This window comes from Python bivittatus, unplaced genomic scaffold (genome assembly GCF_059951505.1).
Source record: "Python bivittatus isolate LINGU-HERP-01145 unplaced genomic scaffold, Pbiv_v1 ctg000350_np1212, whole genome shotgun sequence".
NCBI lineage: Eukaryota > Metazoa > Chordata > Lepidosauria > Squamata > Pythonidae > Python > Python bivittatus.
Genome location: NW_028277074.1, coordinates 6,067,940 through 6,091,721, shown reverse-complemented (window position 1 = coordinate 6,091,721; position 23,782 = coordinate 6,067,940). Strand labels below are relative to the sequence as shown.

At 36.6% G+C, this 23,782-nt stretch overlaps 1 protein-coding gene across 1 annotated transcript in view; it reads right to left on the bottom strand.

Moving 5' to 3' along the window:
* PTGFRN (prostaglandin F2 receptor inhibitor) overlaps positions 1-23,782 on the bottom strand; it is a 92,597-nt gene that overhangs the window by 17,737 nt on the left and 51,078 nt on the right. Inside the window, exon 6 of the mRNA XM_088144542.1 lies at positions 11,843-12,262. Coding sequence (XP_088000668.1) covers positions 11,843-12,262 — 420 coding nt within the window. The remainder of the gene's footprint in view (positions 1-11,842; positions 12,263-23,782) is intronic.

Here is a 23,782-nt window from a genome sequence, read left to right as displayed (position 1 = left end):
AATATTTTATTAAATAATTTGAATATAATTAGTTAATTTGAATATAAGCATGATAACCCTACAGTCAACCACTTAGACATTCGGAGCCATTGTAGAGCTTATTCTGTATATAAAAACTATTTAATCACTTATCAGTTGTGAATAGTTACTCTCTATCGAACATAAAGATAGTTCATTTTCGCAAAAATAAACTCCTCTATACTGTATATGTCTAGCAGCAAGTCATAATTAAAGTAACAAAAAAGCAATACTAGAAAAAAAGGAGACAAAATTACAGTCACTAGGAGTCAGACAGCACATAAATTTAATAAATAATTATTAAAATTGATGATTGTATAAATTCAGATATCACTCCACAGACTACAAGGGTTTGTTAAGAATCACCATATACTGAAACATTTTAAAGATTTTTTTTTTCACTAAAGAAACAAGACTGAGATAGAGAAAGAAAGAAGTGTGTGTGTTGGGGGGAACTATGCAAACTATGCACAGTGTCACAGAGGGAGGCCTAGTTAGCAATAAACAATATAAATGAAATGTTTGCAAGAGAAGCCAATAGAGAGAAAGAGCCTTTCCTTTAGCTTTGCTAAAGGCCAGCTCCAGCTTCTTTTTTAGCTGAACACTGTAAGAATGAATTATTTTTAGAATTCATGCTTATGTATGCTCCCCTCCCTTTTTTTTTTTTAGTTTTAAGCTTATCTTCCATAGTTTTAAGCAAACCTTCCATTTCCTTCCTTCTTTCCTTCCTTCCTTCCGCAAAAAACCTCACCCCTATTTAATTGCAAATCAATATGATTTAGAAGCCAGATTTACAACATTGTTTAGGAAATAAAGTATTAGTATAAACCAAATAAGGGAAATATGGCAGTGATATCTATCTGTCTATTATATGTTATAGTGAAATTTAACAAAAATAAGAAGTTTGATTTGGCTAATTTGGCTGGGTAGGCAGGCATCCTAAATCATCCTCATTGTCACATGCATACTTCCAAAGCTCTGCAGAAGATGGAAGTGGACACCGATGTTTAGTCAAAGATACAGAATCTCAAAACAAATTCAAAATCAAGAAACAAATTAAATATTGCTTCCAGTGGGACATACATAAGTATCCTGACAATTTATTGCTAAAGATACTTGCAGTTGGCATCTATCTGAACATACCACATTCATAAGAATGTGACTTGTAATGCTTCACTTAATGGAATATAACCATCTGTCTTTCCTATGGCTGCTGTTAATCTACATGCCTTCCCCAATCCATAATATTTATCTTGGTATCAGGCTTTGAAATGTAAAAATGAAGCAATTAGCATCTTGTCATTTAATATATCCATGATCCTTTTTTTTTACGTGATTCCATCAATAACTGTTTTTTGTGCATGCATTGTTTTTATTCAACATTAATCATACCACCAGGGGGGACGTGGTGGTACAGTGGCTTAATGACGCTGAAAGTTGCCGGCCAGAAATGGTTGACACTTCAGCGGTTCGAGCACAGCTCCGTGCGGTAGAGTGAGTTCCTGTCTCATCCCCAGCTTCTGCCAACCCAGCAGCTCGAAAGCATCCGCAAGTAGATAAATGGGTACTCTCACCCCGGTGGGAGGAAAAACGGTGGCGGTGCCTTGCATGGGAGACGGGACTGGTTGCCGGTAACACGGAAGCCGCATACACCCAAAAAAGGCGCAAAGCAATGGAAACCCCGCCTCCTGCGCTTGCCAGCTGGGCTCCGCTCTAGGAAGGAGGCAATGGCAAACCACTTCCGAAACACTTGCCTTGAAATCTTCAGGGACTTGTCCAGGCAGTCACCACAGAATCGCCCACGATTGAGTGCGGATAAAAAGAAAAAAAATCCTACCACCAAACATTATTTTAAAAATGTCTGTGCTTTAACTGTGGTCATCAGCTGACAAAGGGCCATATAAAAATTACTGAAGCACCCTCTGTCTAAAGGGTAAGAAAGTAGAGATAGTTTTTAATGTTTTGACTCAAGAGGAGGAGGAAAACAGCAAAAGAACAGTCTTGTGAACATAACACCAGGCAAGGCTTGCCTATGTAGTTCAGCAACATATACTTTGCCAGAGAGGCCATACAGATGGCGGAGGACCAAAACATGTAACCAACTTCTCTCTCAGCAACTACTACTCACAACATATGTTGCCCTGAACCACGGAGCTGCAATATAATCATAATAGGATTTTCTTATAAAAATAAACTCACTTTATACAACTGCCTTACCTAGTGACTATCACCTCATCTTATGGGTAAAAACATGTTTACTACATATGTTGAAATACTTTCCTTGTTACTGCAGGGGTAACTCGGGGAAGGGGCACATTTGTAATATTAAAAGTAAGTTCCAGGAGCTTTGGCCAAATGTGTAATGTGAGACCTGCATGTTCATAAAAGAGTTGACATGGAGACATAACCAATTACAAATCGGTAATTTGTACCAACCCTCCCTAGCCATCTGCAGACCTTTGGCCTATTCTGTGAAGCTAAAATGTGAGAAGCCTGCCATTATCATGGCTTTGGTGATGGCTGGTCATGTATACTCACATCATAGAGACTCTGAAGGAACCAATGGAAGAAAGGAGGGTAGCCCAAATTGTACTCTGCTTTGCTAATAAAATGCTGGGAACAGATGGTAGTTAACTTCTCATAGGAAATGAGACATGGGACTTCTCATAGTTCTTATAGGAGAAGGAAGGGCAGTTATGGAACGGGCAAAAAAAAAAATGGTAAAGTCTTAAATGCTGTGAAGATTGGAAAGGATTCTGGGAAGAAGTAGCTAAGTAATGGAAAATCTGGCTGGGAGCTAAAAGTGCCACAGCAGATAATATGGATTAGATAGTTCCAGTGGGAGTTAAAGGGAACTGAAGGTTGTTGGTTTCTATGTAGAATAATGCTAGCTTATAAAACATGCTAAGCAATGATTTATAAATTGTAGTGCTTAGATATACATAGCAAGGCAAACTGAAACCAAAGAACCTACATCATGCTTAATACAGCGTCTGAATACAAAAAGTTCACGTATCGTCTTACCTTTTAATTACAGTACTAAAAAACCAAAATCTTTTAATAAAAATTATAAAGTTCAACAAAAAATGTCAGTTTGAAATCAAATTTGTTCTCTTTCCTCATCTCATCTTCATTTACACCTTCATGGTGGCAAAATTTGCTAAACAGATTGCTTTTAGAGAAGTTCATTAGGACAATTTATACAGCCATTTCTGTATCTATAATCTTTCTGTCCAAATATTTCTTCTTACAGTGGTTTCTAGAAGCCACATTCAATGATGAAGCCAGAAGGTTCTTGCTAGTATTTGCCTGACCATCAACCACATTTATTCTTGCCCTTTATGGCTTTTGAAGGCAAGCTAGTCAGAGCAACAGGGTGGAACAAGAAAATGGCGATTGCCCCATTAATGTACAGAGTAATGCGAACAAACTTCAAATGTCAGTAATTTGAATCTTCTTGAAGAGGACCTCTGTGAACCAAGCAATATTATCATAGTCCAACTTTCCATTGCTAATATCCCCTTCTGTGGCAAGATTATTGGAAGAATGATGGCTGAACAGCTGCACAATCACTGAATGAAACTGATGTTATGTACTATTGCAAACCAGTTTTAGGCACAGAAACTGCCTAGGTCATTCTGATAGATGATGTTTCATGAGAGAGAAAGACAGGATGTTTCACCCTACTAATCCCTCTCAAATTGTCAACAACTTTCAGTATCACGAACCATGGTATCTGATTTTTTAAGATTTTTATCCCACCTTTTTTTTCATATACAACTCGAGGCGACAAACATACCAATACTCCTTCCTCCTATTTTCCCCACAACAACAACCCTGTGAGGCGAGTTGGGCTGAGAGAGAGTGACTGGCCCAAAGTCACTCAGCCAGTCTTTTATGCCTAAGGTGGGACTAGAACTCACAGTCTCCTGCTTTCTAGACCAACATTTTAACCACTACGCCATATTGGCTCTAGATTTCATGACCTGAAGGCACTATGGTGCTGTGATGCTATTCCTACCTGCAGGGCCATTCCCAAAAAGAAAAGCTGGGGGATTTCTGTTCAGCCCATAGCTATCATGTTGCCAAGTTCCACAGAGTTCAGTATTCTTTGTAAAATTGTTTACAGTCTGTATGAAGATGCAGGGAGCGGTCATCCAGAGGCTTGGAATGAGATGTCATCAATATGCAGATGACACCCAATTTTATTGTTTCTTTTCATCTAAACTGAAAAAGAGTGGAATTGCTGAACTGATACCTGTCTCCACCTTTGAATTTGTAAAGGTGACTGGGACTATCCAAGCAACTGCACCATGATCTCTGACATCCCCAAAGTTGTGAAGAAGACTAGAGATTGCTTGGCAGCTCTGCAGAGAATCTTTAAAAATGTAACGGTGCAAAGCAAACTGGCTACTTTTCAGCCCACTCATTTTTCCTTTTGTGGACCATGAAAGTTGGATGGTGTGAAGTGATAGATGATTTTGCATGAAAACTTTCTGTGCATTTTTACTCAAAAGAGTAATAACTCAGTTGCGATTGTTGATTCCAATCTTGTGCTCTCAAAGCTCAGACTTCTGCCCAACCATTATTTCTTGCCCAAACATAGTCATTCTTTTTATTTGCTTGTGTGTGTGTGTGGGGGGGGGGGGGGGTTATACAATTCATTTATTACCTTAGGGTGTTATGACCCACAAAGTTTTAAACCCCTTGGTGTAGGCATCATGTAATCCTGCTAATATGCACTAATTAACAGCCTAGCTAACACATTTTGCAGCAACTGAAACTTCCATACACTTTTTAGGGTGGAAGCTCTACCAGGAGGACACTGTAACAGATATATCAAAATATGCTCAAGGCATGGATCACTGTTGCCAAATCTGACTGGCTTGAAAAGTATTCTAGTATTTTACCAATAACTGTACAAATGTGCTTCTTTCCAGCCTCCTGATTAAAGACCACTCCCAGGCTTCATACCTATTTTTCTATTAATATAGAACAAACTGTACCTCAGTCACTGAGTCAATGTTCTTTGGACCAACAACTCCATTCTGTCTGGATTAATATATTTTATCAAGAATGAGCCACTTCTGGTCATGAGACCATATGAAAAAATAGAAAGGCAATGATACTCAAAAAGACACTGCTAATATGTGTTTCAGCATAATCTAATAAACAGTCATATCTGTTAGCATTATTGGACATCCAGAAAATAGCACTGTTATACAAGCATATGTACCTACTATAGATATATATACAAAAGATAGTGAATATTACACAGTGTAAGACATCTGTAAGATATGCCAAATGCAGCTACTAGAAAGCACACAGTATTAGGAACGGGTCATGGGACATGGGAATGCAAAAGAAATATTTGGAGCAGATTAGGGTTACCAGACATATCCTCCTTTTTGTCCTCATATCTTCTGTCTGGCAGGCATAGCCTTAAAATCAAATATTGTCTGACGTTTTGAGTATCTAACAAGCTCCCTGAGCAGCTTTTCTCTCCATTTGTCCTCCTGTCCAACTGTCTGTGTCCTCCTTTGCCTGTTCAGATACCTGGTAATCCTGGATCAGACAATTGTAATAATGTAGGAGATAGGCTAAAAGAATTTTGAGAAGACAATTTTTTTTTGCCAGCAAGATCTGACCTGGAGGATGTATACTTGGAATATAAGATTGATGTAAGTAACCGATTCAGTACATTTAGATTGCACAAAAGATAACCTGAAGAGCTACAGGAAGAGATAAAGACACTGTAAAAACTATAGTTAAAAAAAAAAACCAACATTTCTAACTGGTTTTCAGAACAAGGTATCATGATAGCCAAGCAAAAGCAAAGCATGAAGAGCCTTAAGCAGCAACAGGGATGCGCAATTGAACACAGACTTTAAATGTCAAGCAAGAAAGGCAAGATAGTATAGCTAAGATGTCAGTGAATTCAGGAAAACAAGAAGAAATTGAAAATAAGATATTTTTAAAAGAGAAATCACAGAAAATGTAATGGCAAAGATAGAACTATTCAAAAGCAATCTTGAAACACATCTAGTAGAGGCACATGAGATTAAAGGAAAATGGAAAGACTGTACTTGAAATATTTTACAATTGGGATTACAGAATGATAGAAACATCTTTAGACAGAGAATATATTCAGGAACCAATTAGAAACTGAGATGTAACAGGCAATAGACGAACTGTTAAATAGAAAAGCAACAGATGTAAATGAAAAACTGAACAATTTAAAGCTGCAAGAGAACAGCCAGTTAAAGTGCCAACAGTTCTATGTCAACAAATATGGAACAAGATTGCATAGCCTAGAGATTGGAAGAGATTGATATATCACATATCACAGAAGGCAGATGCAATACAGCATGCAATGCAATGATCTATTACACTAATATCTTACGCAAACAAACTTTTGCTTAAAATCTGACAAAGAGGAGCAGAATCATACATGGAGAAGATATGACAGATGAATGGACATGTTTCAGAAAGGGAAGAAGAACTAAGATTAGAGAGTTCTCATACAAGGAAACACGTTTTTGCTTTATGGACTAAGGCAAAGATTATGTTAGAAAATGGAACATATTACATCTAACGGGTGTGCCAAAACATCTGATTATTCTTCTGAGTGATCTTTACAATGATCAAGAAACTATTTTAAGAACTGAATTTGGAGATACAGAACTTCAGAATAAAGAAGTTATACATATTATCTCCATATTGTTTAACTTGTAGATTAAACAGTTGTAAGAATATCAGGGTTGGAATAAATTGGAGATCTAACATTAGTATTAACAATTTGAAAGTTGCAGATAACACCACTTTGTAAGACTTGTAAAAAAAAAAAATGTAGAAATGGACAGTAAAAAAATCATGAAGGTTCAGGTATGACCTGATTGATCTAACTAATCTTCACTGAAATAGTACTACAAGCAATTTACAAAGAGAATGGGGAAAAAAACCCACATGCAGTTCATCTTGACTACGCATTTGTAAGGATGAAGAACTTTTCTTGAAACATGAAATCATTCAGGAAAACTGATGTTTTGAAACAACTATGGAAGGAAACCAAATTAATTATTTTTATAGTGCCAACAAGTCCTTTCAACTTCAAATAAAAATCATTATACAACACAAAACTTACTCAAAAACTATGAAAAGGCTTTTATTTGAAATATTGGACTTCTTTTAACAATTCCTACACTTACTCATTCCTAAATTGCAGGCTATTGCCTGAGTTGGGAATACTACAGAATGAAACTTCAAGCTGAATTAATTAATTAATCGAATAAAGTATTGCTTTAAATGACACTAAAACAAAACAGAAAAGATAAACTAATTCAGTGCTGTAAAACAATGCTCTAACCCAAGAATGGGAAATGTGCTAGAGCCACTTGACAGTTTATTTCAGGTACAGCAAACAGCATTTATTGAAGGAAGACAAAAAGTTAAAGAAGCATCCATGGACCATAAGGATCTGCAGCTGGTTGTCAATTCTTGATTTATGGAGTTCCTTCTTGGTTTCCATGTTTATTACTTGTTGTTGTTGTTTAGTCGTTAAGTCGTGTCCGACTCTTCGTGACCCCATGAACCATATTGCGCCAGGCCTTCCTGTCCTTCACTGCCTCCCTGAGTTTGCTCAGTTTCATGCTCATTGCTTCAGTGATGCTATCTAACCATCTCATCCTCTGCCGTCCTCTTCTCCTTTTGCCTTCAATCTTTCCCAGCATCAGGGTCTTCTCCAAAGAGATCTCTCTTCGCATTAGGTGACCAAAGTATCTGAGCTTGAGCTTCATTATCGATCCTTCCAATGAGCAATCAGGGTTGATTTCCTTTCAGATTGACTGGTTTGACCTCCTAGCAGTCCAGGGGACTCTCAAGAGTCTTCTCCAGCACCACAGTTCAAAGGCATCAATTCTTCGGCGCTCAGCCTTCTTTATGGTCCAGCTCTCACAGCCATACATTACTACTGGAAAAACCATAGCTTTGACTATGCGGATCTTTGTCGGCAAGGTGACGTCTCTGCTTTTTAATATGCTATCTAGGCTTGCCATAGCTTTCCTCCCAAGGAGCAAGCGTCTTTTAATTTCATGGCTGCAGTCTCCGTCTGCGGTGATCTTGGAGCCCAAATAAATGAAGTCTGTTACTGCTTCCATTTCTACCCCTTCTATTTGCCAGGAATTGATGGGTCCAGATGCCATGATCTTAGTTTTTTTAATGTTGAGTTTCAAGCCAGCTTTTGCACTCTCCTCTTTCACCCTCATCAAGAGGCTCTTTAGTTCTTCTTCACTTTCTGCCATTAGGGTGGTATCGTCCGCATATCTGAGGTTGTTGATGATTCTCCCTGCAATCTTAATTCCGGCTTGTGATTCTTCCAGCCTGGCATTTCTCATGATGTACTCTGCATATAGGTTAAATAAGCAGGGTGACAGTATACAGCCTTGTCGTACACCTTTCCCTATTTTGAACCAATCGGTTGTTCCATGACCGGTTCTAACTGTTGCTTCTTGGCCCGCATACAGATTTCTCAGGAGACAGGTAAGGTGGTCTGGTACTCCCATCTCTTTAAGAACTTGCCACAGTTTGTTGTGATCCACACAATCAAAGGCTTTTGCATAGTCAATGAAGCAGAAGTAGATATTTTTCTGGAACTCTTGTGCTTTCTCCATGATCCAGCGAATGTTGGCGATTTGATCTCTAGTTCCTCTGCCTCTTCGAAACCCAGCTTGTACATCCGGTAGTTCTCGGTTCATGTATTGCTGAAGCCTAGCTTGTAGGATTTTGAGCATAACCTTGCTAGCATGTGAAATGAGTGCAATTGTGCGATAAGTTTGAGCATTCTTTGGCATTGCCCTTCTTTGGAATTGGAACATAAACTGACCTTTTCCAATCCCGTGGCCACTGTTGCGTTTTCCAAACTTGCTGGCATATTGAGTGCAGCACTAACACCATCATCTTTTAGTATTTTAAATAACTCAGCTGGAGTACTGTCATCTCCACTAGCTTTGTTGTTAGCAATGCTTTGTTGTTAGCAATGCTTCCTAAGGCCCACTTGACTTCACTCTCTAGGATGTCTGGCTCAAGGTCAGTGATCACACCAGCGTGGACATCAGGGACATTAAGATCTTTCTTGTATAGTTCTTCTGTGTATTCTTGCCACCTCTTCTTAATCTCTTCTGCTTCTGTTAGGTCCCTGCCTTTTTTGTCCTTTATCATGCCCATCTTTGCACTAAACGTTCCTTTGATATCTCCACTTTTCTTGAAGAGATCTCTAGTCTTCCCCATTCTATTGTTTTCCTCGATTTCTTTGCATTGTTCATTTAAGAAGGCCTTCTTATCTCTCCTTGCTATTCTCTGGAAATCTGCATTCAGTTGCTTATATCTTTCCCTTTCACCCTTGCTTTTCGCATTCCTTCTTTCCACAGCTATTTGTAAAGCCTCATCAGACAGCCATTTTGCTTTCTTGCATTTCTTTTTCTTTGGGATGGTTTTAGTTGCTGCCTCCTGTACAATGTTACGGACCTCCGTCCATAGTTCTTCAGGCACTCTGTCTACCAAATCTAATCCTCTAAATCTATTCATCACCTTCACTGTGTACTCACAAGGAATATGATCTAAGTCATACCTGAGTGGTCTAGTGGTTTTCCCTACATTCTTCAATTTAACCCTAAATTTTGCAGTAAGAAGCTCATGATCTGAGCCACAGTCAGCTCCTGGTCTTGTTTTTGCTGTCTGTATAGAGCTTCTCCATCTTTGGCTGCAAAGTATATAATCAATCTGGTTTCGGTATTGACCATCTGGTGATGTCCATGTGTAGAGTCGTCTCTTGTGTTGTTGGAAAAGAGTGTTTGCTATGACTAGCTTGTTCTCTTGACAGAATTCTATTAGCCTTTGCCCTGCTTCATTTTGTACTCCAAGGCCAAACTTGCCTGTTATTCCGATTACTCCTTGACTTCCTACTTTAGCATTCCAATCCCCTATGATGAAAAGGACATCTTTTTGGTGCTAGTTCTAGAAGGTGTTGTAGGTCTTCATAGAAGCAGTCAACTTCAGCTTCTTCAGCATCAGTGGTTGGGGCATAGACTTGGATTACTGTGATATTGAATGGTTTGCCTTGGATACGCACTGAGATCATTCTGTCATTTTTGAGGTTGTACCCCATTACTGCCTTTCCCACTCTCTTATTGACTATGAGTGCAACTCCATTTCTTCTAAGAGTTTCTTGCCCACAGTAGTAGATATAATGGTCACCCGAATTAAATTCACCCATTCCCGTCCATTTCAGTTCGCTGATTCCCAAGATGTCGATGTTCAATCTTGTCATCTCATGTTTGACCACATCCAGCTTGCCTTGGTTCATAGATCTTACATTCCAGGTACCTATACAATATTGTTCTTTACAGCATCGGACCTTCTTTTCGCTTCCAGATACATCCACAGCTGAACGTCCTTTCGGCTTTGGCCCAGCCGCTTCACTCTTTCTGGAGCTACTTGGAATTGCCCTCCGCTCTTCCCCAGTAGCATATTGGACACCTTCCGACCTGAGGGGCTCATCTTCCGGCATCATATCTTTTAGCCTTTTAACATTGTCCATGGGGTTTTCTTGGCAAGGATACTGGAGTGGGTTGCCATTTCCTTCTCCAGTGGACCACATTGTGTCAGAACTCTCTTTTCATGACCTGTCCGTCTTGGGTGGCCCTGCACGGTATAGCTCATGGCTTCACTGAGTTATGCAAGCCCCTTCGCCACGACAAGGCAATGATCCATGAAGGGGTGTTTATTACTACTAAAGTCTAAATACCAGACTTTAGTGTTGCGTGTTACGTTAGATAGCTTTTACTTGCCTCCAGGCCTACAGTGACCCACACATCTGAGAGAAGGTAAAACAGCAGGCAGGAAAGCTGCTTCATTAAACAAAAGGAGGATGTCTTAGGCTGGAAGTAACAAAGGAAGGAGAAAATGGAGACATTTTTGTATCCTATTTTCACAGCTGAAAGTTTATGGCTCTGAACTTCCAATGCTTGCTAAAATTCTACTGCAATTAAGACACTGCTTGCCATTTTGCTACTGTATGGGAAACTTACATCTTTCCTCCCTTAAATCTCACAGTACACCTAGCACAAATAATATTTTTGAAGGCATGATCAATGCCTATTTTCCCATACACAGCATGGATAAATTCAGTTTGCATGTGATCTCTATTTCTTTCCATAGGTAAAATGCAATTTTTAAAAGTATCACCATTATCAGCTCTTCATACAAAAGTGATGTTGTAGTTTGGAATGGGAAGTGATACAGGCACAAGTGATGAGTAATGGTCAGTATCTATAAATTGTGCCATTAGTCACCAGAAAAATCTACAGGCTTTTCCACAATTTCTGGGAGATAAATGAATCTCTCGGAGTTTAGTAGAAAAGGAAGTTAGCAAAGATAAGCACCTGCAGTTAAATCAAAGCTATGCATAGTTATTTCATTCTGAATGACCTTATCAGCAGTTGGATAGGAGTACTTGCTGATAGCTACAGCTGCAATGAACATTGTAGATACTCCTGAAAGAACAGGGTATGTTGCTCCCATCAGGCAATTCTGGTGGAAGAGGAATTAAAAGTATCACATCAAATTCACACACTGACATTTCCCCATATAGCTCCAGAATGCATCAGTAATGTTCAAGTAACATTTGACAAAATTCTGGGACAGAACTATTGTCAAAGTTCTGAGTTAGAGCTCTCATAGAACTCCCCATCCTATCTTTAATGGTAGTAAAACAACAAAGATATAGGCATATTTTCCAAACTGTTCACCATACTGGGCTTGTACTGACCTGAAGTCTGGAAGTCTATCTGGATAGGATTGGAGAAACCATCAACTGCCTTTTGCCATCTGCCTCCACCCCCCGGCGACCATGCAGTCACCTCACAGCGATATAGTCCGGCATCGGAAATCTGAGTCTGGTACATCCTGTAGCGGAACTCATTTTCCTGGACCTTTTCCAAGACTACACCATCCACCCGGTGCTGATCTGTCCAGTCTTCCCGTCTAACCACTGAATCTTGATTGAGAGAAATGATACGAGTAGTCCCATTCGGTCTGGTCTGATCACTCAGAGGCTTCACTGCTGTAATGAGGACTGAGTAACGAGGAGTCTTGATATTCTGGGATGACACCTTGCATGTCATTTCAAATGTGTGCCCTGCCATGAAGAATGGTTTCAGCTTCACAGCCTCTACAGTCAGTGTGTAATCTGAGAAGAGCAAAGGAATCACAGTCATAAGCAGCAAGCAAACAGTAGACAAACATTATGCAGTAAACAAGGGATTATGCTGTTAATATCCTACAGACTATTTCAAGTTTTTTTTTAAAATGAAGGGCTGCACCATAGTTGGTTAGATGCAGACATAACAAAGCATCACAGGACAGTGTGCACCTCTGCAGTTTCCCCGTACTCAGCAGTGCTTATTGCCGAGTTAGCATATACAAAGCTTTAGAGCAAATTAACAGCACGTTTTGACAATGCATGAAAACAAAATCAATAGGAAATGGGGAGTATGCAGAATAATTACATACTGATAGTTTCAACACATTCTTGAGTGAAATCCTAACTGAGATTTAATCAGATATTATTAAAACTTTGGTTGAAAAAACTGGACAAACGAGCACACAGAGTCAGAAACTTTTCTGAGCTAACAATACTTTCTATTATAAATGGTTTAGGGAATAATTTGCCAAATCTGAAAGTAATTCATGACATGGTGGTTATTCATCTGTAAAACACATCTCAGAATAACAGAACACTGGATGTTTAGAATTTCTCACTCTTGCAATTTTTTTTTTTAAAATCCAAGTCTTCTATTTGAATGGCTTTTGCATTACTAACAGTTATTCTATGCTACAACTACTGTGAAACAGGATAGATTTTATTACATCTATTCTTACTTTTCAGCAGTTACCAACCTGGAATCAATTTACTGACTAGCATAATGTCACCTCTTTATATAATCCCTCCTGTTTAAAAGGCAGTTTGATTTATAAGACAGACTGGAAATGTCCCATGTGAACAGACAAAAAATGGTACTAGTCATAGTGCATAGTAGTTAATTTGTCACTTTGTGGAGGATAAAACGATCTTGAAGATACATTCAGCAATGTTGCCAACTGCACTTGACAAATGGAAGATCATTCTGGTAAAATGAAATAGTTGTTACGTCACTGATTGTGTGGACCAGAGAAAGAGGCGAACCTAAGGGGGGGGGGATACTTATCCCCTGCACAGGCATTCCCTTGGTATAATCATATAATCTACAATGCAATCCGATCAAACAACAGCAACAACAATAACAATAATAATACTTTTAAGAAGCTGAAAGTACTTAATTGGACTGTTGTGGGACATTAATATAACAAATAAATAAATATATTACTACAGTTAGTCTGAATAAGCATTGGAGATGGCATATGTGGAAACTGAGCTCTCCCATTAGACGTAGCAGATTTTGGAAGATTTTAAAAACAGGATTGGTCATCTAATAAGCTATAAATGATCACCTTTTCAGTTGCATGGTTCAAAGTTGAGTAGTCATTTCAATACTTATACAAGTATTAATCATGATTAAGTTCTACGTACAATGTAAACAGACATGATTCTAGATAGCAATAATAAAATGTAAAAAAAAAAAAAGAAGTAGCTCAGGACAATTTACTGCAGAGCACCAGTGCATACAAATTATTCTATAAATCATAATATTGTGGCCAAATAAACACAATAGAATAAATAAAACCATTTGAACCAGTAATTCCAATTCTATTTGCTTCTGGTCCTTGACATTTGATGTCACAGGTCATACGATGTACAATGACAATACACATCTGCAGACTTTCAATTTCTCACATTTGAACAAAAGAAATATTTTTTCACAAAGGAAAAGTTAATGACAGCAAAGTTAAGCCACATTCTGATGGTATATTACTGCAGCTAGAAGAAACAATAAAAGGAAGCTTATTTTTCCCCCACAAATAATTTATTTTTAAAATTGCAGGATCATCTTAGAATCACGAAAAATATAGTAATGTAGGCAGCTGATTTTTTTTTCCTGTAATAATCTTCCTTTCAGATTGATCATCTTAAATTCAGAGTTGCTTCCTATATATACTGTATAACTACTTTCCCCACCATACCATGTGACAAGTTTCTTAATAGGTACACATCACTGGGAAATTTCTTATAGTGCAAGAAGGAATTTATATTATGAGACTTCTTTTAGAATATAAATCTATAAAAACAAATGTATATCAAATTGGTGGCATAGTTCTCATGTACAAATCAGGAAATTGATGTAAATCCCCTTACCTATCATGATACAATAATCAGACTGAACTAAATATCTGCATTGGTAAGTAAATGAATTCAAGAGATTTTTCTTGTTTGAACTTACAAAAGGTTCTATCCAAATTTAATTACCCAATAACTAATTTTAAAAAAACTTTGCCAATACTGAGCATACATAATAGCAGAAAATAAATTGCATATGTGGTAGTTCAGATAATTATAGGAAGGCATTTTATCTGCTTTCCCAAAGAAGTCAGATCAACTACTTCCATCACTAGGGGACAAATATTTAGGTATAGATGTTGACTCAATCAGTATCTTAGTTTCTTCCAATTTCTGCAAGAGGCCATCAATCCAAAAATTTATAGCCTGTTGCTGCTACCTGTTAAGAAATTGGGATTAAAAAAGTATATGTGCATTTCTGATACTTGCCCACTGTTGTTTCTTTTTTCCCTTAATATGTTCTACAATCACATGTTTTAGCTTTGCAGCCCAAAGAAGGCAGATCATATATTGTGGAAGCAGAATTCTTATTACAGAAGTGAACTAGCTTGGCATTCAGAACTGTTTATACAACAATGCATTGTCTTCTAATAAAAAAAAAATACCCTGAATATCAAACACAAGGTGAATCTTTTACAAGGCAACAGGGAAATTAGTTATTCCAAGCTCACAACACACTTCACAAAATTAAAAACTACATACTACTCATACCCTCCCCAAGAGATACACAAGGTAGTTATGATTACATTTTGCTGTGTTTGCCTTCAAGCAGCAGTTTTCACAACAAGTAAACACTAGAAGATGAGAACACGGAGTATGACAACTATATTAGCACCAGACAAAGGAGGAACAGTACAATGCTACACAAAGGCAATAGTAAAACAGAACAAATCAATATACTAACAGAAGAAGACTAAGCCTTCAATTTCAAGTGTTAAACATGCTTTCAGGATTGCAAAATTAATTTCTTAATGAAGCAGAACAATATGTTTCTTAAATGGGCATTTTCTGCTTCTTTACTATCCTTAATTCTTATAAAGTATTTGACCCTAAGTTAATTAGTATGGTCTACGTCATTAATGTCCAAAAAAGGATTTAAGCATACTTTTAAGCATCTTCTTTGCCTATTGAGAGTAGCATTAGGCAAAATTGGAAAAGGTGAAACATCTGTCATCCAATGACTAAAGAAACAGCATTATACTTGAAAAGAACTCACAGGTACAAAGGACAAATTAAATGTAATGTGGAAGATCTATAAACGCAAGTCCTTTTCCCTTTCATACACATTCCAGAGAATTCAAACATATATAGTCAGAAATGGCTACATTAATTTGTTAGTTCATCATAAATTTTTGGTATAATATTTCATTCCAACCTAACTGCATTTTTTCTATGTTTTGTCCACAAAACACACATTTCTATATGATTATTTTAACCTACAAGAAGCATTTTGTATATATTTGACAATGTTTCTAAGCTCAGAACTACCATGTTTACTTGAAAGACGACAGTCTCCACCTCCAAAGACCCAGTAAATATACATACACATGGGCATGTGAAAACACACCAGAGAAAAAATTCTGTGCAATGCCCAGCTTCCCCATCTGCCAGCTCCAACTAAATGCAATCCTAGAGATTTTCATCTCAGCAACAAGTATGACCCATCTGTATATCCATACATCCATGTATGTAAATGTATCTCCCAGAAGCTATATTCCAAAGGACAGGGCCTTGACAAAATTAATAATTACTTACTATAATTAATTGCCAGTAAAGTAAGATACATTATTTAATCTCTGCCTGCCAATACCAATCATTCTCCTTCAAACATTGAAAGCATATGCACCACTTCCACTCCCTCGTTCCAGCAGAAACAACAAAAAGAAGAAGATGGGGAAGGAGGAGGAGGAGAATGAGAGGAAAAAAGGAAGGGCGGGCAGACAGGATGGAAATGAGTGAGAGGAAAGGAAGGGAGGAGGAAGCAAAACTGGATGGAGATGAATCAAGAGGAAAGGTAACTAAATAGGAAAAAGGGAAAAAGAGTGAAATCTTATTTAGGTATTACAAAACAAATTAACATTCATCAAGCCAGCAGCCCTTCAGAAGTGACAACCCGTTTCCAATCTAAGTCTCCTATATTGGATTTTTGCAGCTAATTACACCTCTTACCTATTTACTTACATTTGACAGGATAGCCTCAGAGAACCCTCTAAATTCATGAGGAAGTTCTTGGGAGGGTAATGTCATCAGTGTAAGTGCCATGACTTAATACATTTGCATCAGATGACATTTGCATGTTGCATGTATCATAATTTGGGTTTGTTACAGGTACTACTAATTCACAGGTAATTGTTTGGAGAAAGAACCCTCATACAGCTATTGGGTAAACAGAGTCTATTGCAAGATTTGCAAAAATGTAAAAGTATCCTATTCTAGGCACAGATTGGGTCATGTTTCTGCAAATGTGCCTGCACAAAATTCTTCCGGATCTTCTGTATCATATCTAGGTTGTCTGTAAGAGTAAAGCCTGAGATACACTGAAAAGCAGACTTTTATTTCCAGAAATCTAATGAGAAAAGGTCAAGGATTATAGTTGGCAATTCAGGTGGAAAAAATTGAGTTCTTACATATGTTCGCTATCTATTTACTATTTATTTTTTTATTGAACTGTGATCACAGAACTGTGATGTAGCCTTTGCACAATTGGAGCAAAGATGCTTGTATATCTTACAATTTCAATTCTTCTTACTTTCTCCACATCATCACCAACATTTCTAATGTTTTATATATACTAACTTCATGCAATTCCATTCTATGAGAAAAAAAATGCTGTATGTAATGGTATCTGAGGGGGGAAAATATTTTTTCTTTTGTCTTCCAACACAGCAGAGCCTCATATGGCTTAATCAGATGTATGGTGGACTGATATCCACAAAAGCTTATGCAATAATACATGCGTTAGTATTTAAAGCCATATGACTATTGTTTTTTTGCTGAAAAAGATTAACACAGCTCTCTTTCTGGAAACTGTTTTATTTCCCCCAGACTTTGTTACCAGGGATATTATCAGTAAGGATTATTTTGGTCCACACATCAAAGTATTATTACCTTTTGCAAGAAATTAAAAATAACTACAAGGTTTTTCTACTTTGCCTAACTTCAGTCATCCTTCGTCTGTCAAAAGGTGCAATGAGTAGTGGAGTAGAAAAGATAAACAAGACAGTTTTGTGGAAATTTTAAACTTGCTAACAAATGAGAGAAACCAACTGATTTCCTCCTCATAACAACTAAGGCTGAACAATTCCCCACATAGATAAATCTAGTTTGCATGTGCTAACAATGCAAGTTCTTTTCCCTAAAAACTGATATAAGCATTTTACCCATGATCTTAAACATGTCTTAAGCTAATCAACACTATTACCACACACTCCTGGGAATTCCTGTCTAGGAGGACTTGTACTTGCTTTACTGTTATATGAGGAAGAAAGAAGAAGGAGGGGGGAAAATTACCATTTTCTATTCTGCCCTGTTTTACTAAGCTAGAAGCTTTCAAAAGATATCTAATTAACATATAATAGTATTTTTAGAATTTTAATATTTTTCTAGGAATATTTTATGGCCACTGGAATTATAAAAAGTTATATAAAATATCTGAAGTAAAATATTTTTCAAGATGCCCATATCTGGATAACTCTTTTAATGTAATTGTTCCCTATTTATAGAAGGATCTGTCACTGGCTTTTATAAATAGGAGTAAAAATATTGCTCACCAATTACTGTCTTAATATATTTACTGTATTAAATAGAACAACTACATTTGTTATTGCAAGAGAAACTGTTCCAGGGGGTTTACCATGGAACCTTATTCATGAATAATTAAAAAATTTAGCAGCAATCTGGATTCAAAGGGGAAGAGATAATTTAAAGAAGTGAGATAACAACAAGTAGTACATTAGTGCTTCTTCATTCGTAGTACATATTTTCTCCTTTTAAACTGGACCACTACACTGTCTTATAAAATATGATAAAAAATCTGAACCACTGGCAGTGCAATATTTTCTACATTAACAAAAATATAGACTATACCAGTCATATGGCTATGCTGAGCATATAAGATGCTTCAAAGTTGCTCTTAGATGTTGCTCTTTTTAAAATATAGGATAAATAGGGGAATCAGAGTTCAAAGTAATCTTTGAGATCAATCCATTCCTCTGCTAAGTGCAATGCAATCCTCATAAATGATCTCCCAGACTCTATTTATATTATCTCCAGGGCAGGATAGCCCATTGCTTATTAAGGCAATCTGTGTCACTGTGAAACATCTGTTAATTTTTGACATAGGAAGATATCTCCTTCCTTTGAATATATGTCACTGATTCTATTCCTACTCTATGGAGGAGCAATCTTCTGTATTATGGTCCTTTGGCACCACTCTCTTGCCTTCTTTTAACTATTTAGGAAATAAAACTGCAGCCCAAGAAAATACATTATGTACCTCAACAGCTAAAACCTGATCAAAGCCTGGATTCCTAAATTAGCCAGAGCACATGGCTGAGCCTCTAGTGTTAGCATGGGTTCTGGCATCAATTTCTAAAAACATGAAGAACAAAATCATAATGGGCTACAGAATACTAGAAAAAGGGACAACCTGATGACTGAATGAATCAATGAATGATAATTTATTACAAAGGACCCAGGAACAAACATAATTAAAAAAGAAAACAACATAATTTTGACATTCCATGGGAAACAGGTCCCATGGAATAGTTCAACAAATAGTTTCTTCCTTAGTCTAATCATGGCAGGCAAAAATTTGGCTACTGCTAGAGTCACATTGGGCCTAGAGTCAGATAAAATAAAATTTACATATGCATGGTTTAAACGGCATGGCTGAAAAATCAATAAAGGGGAAATAATGTCACAAGGGCAGATTCTTTGTATAAGATGTATACCCTGCAATCTTCCCAGCAGGACCTGTGACGGAAGGTGACACGAGATGCCTAAATGAACTGAAGAACAGGGTGAGTTAGCTTTACTAAATTTGCAAGACCCTTCAGATGTGTTGGATTGCAATTCCCATCATTCCCAGCCAGCATGATACAAATACCACATTGGCTGGAATAACAGGAATTGTAATTCCACACATTGGGTAAGCATCAAGCTAGGAAAAGGTGACATTTAGTTTTATTTTTCCTTGATTAAATGGAGTCCATTATCCCTGAACAAAGTCTCAAGGAAGACTTTTACATAGTATCTGCATAGTTTTAGCAATCACTAAATCTTTTAGGACTCAATATACTGATCTCTGTGCTGTTCTAAGGCTTTCTTAGTCATTGTTTGTTATTATTGTTGTTTTTGTTATACTGGTTGTTCCTTCCCTTTCTAAAAACTAAGAAATAAATTGTTATGAAAATGCTTGTCTTCATAGCCTCAAACTTTCTCAGAACATTGTTATTACAAGCACACTTCTTGTTTCAATATTTTGACTAATCATTTAAGTAGGAATACTCCTTCACATGCTTTCCATATGAAATGTCCTTGTCTATTTTTATAATAAAAACAAATAGACTTAACAAAACTGGAGGCAATTCAAGCTATTAAACTCTTTAGCAGCTCTAAGCTGTTTACACAGCTTTTACTTGCTCAGTGTAGATTTTATATATCCAATTATACATTAGCAAGGCAAAAAGCTGAAAAATATCCCATAAACTAACATTAAGATCTGTTAGTAGTTAAATGAAAAGTATTTTATTGTACTTAGCCCTAATAGCATAGATTTACAATTATGTATAATAATGAGAAACCTATTAAGAATAGTTCCTAAAAATCATTACTGTTATAATTAAATTCTGCAATGAAAGAATGTTGTGGAAGTTACTTGTAAAGGTTGTTGCAAATATATTTGCTTTCATTTGAAAATAAAATATATTTAGACAGAATGTGGTTTTCCAGGCTCTTCTTTTCTTTAAGTTTCACTGAGCACTGAAAAGATGAAAAAAGAACTAAATTATATTATTGTTAGGTATGTATATGACAGGTAAAGTTAGTTTGCAGAAGCTGCATTGGTTGCCAATAGGTTTCTGGGCCCAATTCAAGGCGCAGATGATTGGCCCTTGAGGACCATCTTCTCCAAACAGATTTTGCCTGCCCTACCAATTATAACAGAAGATGCTTTGCCTACCCTGCAAAAGACTGTAAAAGCTGGGACTTGGACAACTTTCTGAGCAGTAGCCTCTTATCTTTGGAACAGCGTTCCTCCTTAGATCAGGTCAGTCCCCACACTTTCAGTTTTTAGGAAACTGTTGAAGATGGCTTTCCTTTGGAGGGTGTTTGGATAAGAAGGTCAATTGAGAGCAATAACTATATTAATTTTTATTTATGATAATGTATTTTATGGATGTTCTTAGGTTTTTTTATTGTAAGCCATCCAGAATTGCTTGAGGAGGCAGTATATACATACTGATAAATATGTTTTAATTCCTTCTAGCTTTTAATGGTATTTTAAGATATTCTTTATTATATATTTTAACTATTTAGTTTAATACTGTCATTCTTTTTTATATGCAATTTACTATTTAAATTAATTGTGCATATAACAAATATTTCAACAAACACCATGCTAATTTACTGCTACCTAACACTGAAAGATGGAGATGTGAATTAAGATCAGTATTATCTTTATAACAAGCACTTCAGCTGTAGTATTTGTGATACATGCTAGCAAACTGAAGTACACATTAAATGGCTTAATTATACTCAAGAGATTAAGAAATGAAGATTTCTTTTTGCATAATGCTTACATTTCTGAATGTTCAAATAGTTTGAAAGTAACTGGTATACTGTATGTTTTCAACTCTCATAACCTTAAACTATTAAGCAGAGAACTGAGAGCATTTTTGGCTGCTGCATTTCGGCCAAAGAATATTGACTTGAGTTGGAATAACTACAAGTATCTTGGAAAAACTGACTTATTCCATGTGAATTTCTTCAGAGTGCATTTTTTAGGGTAGCTCTGCCATATAATATCTGTCTTTTCATATAAATCAATTTCATGGCTGTAAATGAGGATAACTATATATTTTTGTAGAATGCTTCTTAAAAATTCTGTTCCAGAAATACAAAAGCAAGAAAATCATTTAATTTTAAACACCAGCACTAGGATGTACATTATCACTATTCATTTCTCATTTTCCTTGCCTTACCATACCTCTCAAAACCAATAATTCTTGGGATATTTAGGCTGTATATTTCTTTGAAAACAGTTTAATAGATGTTCCTAATATGCTGCTGATTTCTTGTCCCAGAACAAAAAGATAAAAGCATGTTTTGCAGAATTCATGAGGCAACAGAAGTATCTGTTCTTGAACTGCTTGTGCAATGAAGTATAGCCCTCTGCCAACAAATATGGGGAAAAAACAATATGGCCCTATCTATTTCCCAATACCTAAAAGGAGAGATTTAAAGGACAATACCACATGCCAGCAAGATACTGTGAGATAGCAGTGAGGTGTACTGATTAAGGAGTTGGACTAGGAATGGGAAGAGCCAGGTTCTAGTCCAACCTGAGCCACAGAAGCTCACTGGCTGACTCTGGGTCAGTCACTCTCTCTCAGTCCAACTTACTTTACAGGAAAGTTGTGGGGAAAAAACAGGAGGAAAAAGCACAATAGATACTGCCCTGAGCTCCTGTTACAAAAGGGACAATATAGCTCTAATGAGTAATAAAAAATACTATTGAGAATCCTTCAGAAGAGATCAAAGCCTTATACAAAGAAAGAAGTGGCAACTGAATAGAAGGAACAGGGGAACATGAGATCACGTAGCAAGTATAGGGTGGATGATGGTAACAGCAAGAGAATATTAAAGAGAGGTCTACTTTTAATAGACTATTCCAAAGTTTTTGATTAAGTTGATCATTCAAGAGTTTGGAAATCTCTCAAAGCAGGCAGAAGACTAGTGTCAAAATTAGCAGAAGGAATGTCAGAGATATGCAAATGACACTACCTCAATTGCAGAACTGAATAAGACTAAAAAATTATCATTCTAAAATTAAACAGGAAATCAAAAAGGCTAAGATTTCTTTGAACTTCAAGAAAACAAAGTTCATGTCCACAATATCCACAATGTCAGTAATGATGTCTGCTTCTATGGATAGACTATGTCCAAAGGATGTCATTGAAGAAATGTCAGATGTAGAACAAATTTTATCTGACAAGATAGAGATGGTATCGAAAATAGATTTACAACTGACAGGCCAAGAGAATGATTTAGAAAAGGATGCTTCACTGGATCTACAAAAGAAATTGCCTGAGGTTTTAAAATTTAAAAAGGAAGTACAAATGACAAATTAAGACAGTGATCTAGATAATTTTTTCCTACTGTATTTACAAAAGAGGCTTGTTAAAGCCTTAAAGGACTCTCTGCAATGGAACAAAGAAGATATGAAGACAAATTAAATCCTATGACAATATTGAATGAACTAAAGATTAAGATTGTTAGAAAGAAAAGAAAGGAATATAAAGTTGGTTTATTCTATCAAGGTTAAAACAATATATGTTGCTATTTCTGGCAACCCTTTATGGACTTTCTGCTGATACCAGGACTGAAAAGGTGATGTTTTATGGATTTGTTTATAAATATGAGATGGGATATGGGATGAAGAGATAAATGTTTGTAACATTAGAGAGGGTGAAGAGTTACTAAATTTGTTTATACTTGTTGTGATGAAGGTTGGAAGTCTATATATTTCATTTCTCTTTATTATATTCTTACTTTTCTTTCTTTTTGTTTTCTTTCTTATTTCCTTGTACTTTATACTCCTCTCTATTCTATTTTCTTTCTTTAAATTTAGTTTGTATTAAATTTCACTATTATAACCAAAATTCTTAATAAAAATTATACATATATATACGTTTGTATGTATATATAAAAGATAACTAAGGGAAGTATAATGGTGGCATTGGGAGGCCTATACAAACTCATGAAATATTATAACGTTTTAATTAAGACAAAAGTTAGAATGGTCCACTCTCTGGTCTTTTCTGTTATGATGTATAGCTACAAGGGAAGGACTCTGCACAAGAGCGAGAAGAAAGATTGACTCCTTTGAACTATTTTGTTGGAAGAAGCTGCTTCTCTCCTTGGACAGCTAACCATTTAGTACTAGAGGAAATCAAACCTGATCCATTAAATCATGGATCACAAAATAAAAACTATTGTACATCACGCCAGGCAAGGTAAATGAAAGAAGCAGCCGCCGACAGTACATGAGGTGATTAGATATACTAGAAGCTCCAGGAATGTACCTCCAAGAATTGCATTATGGGGAGAGTCAGAACAGCTTGTGTATCTTTTATTTACACAATTACCAGGAGTCAGCTTCAATTCAACAGATCATAACAACAGTAACCTACAGAACAGCCTTTTCCAACCACT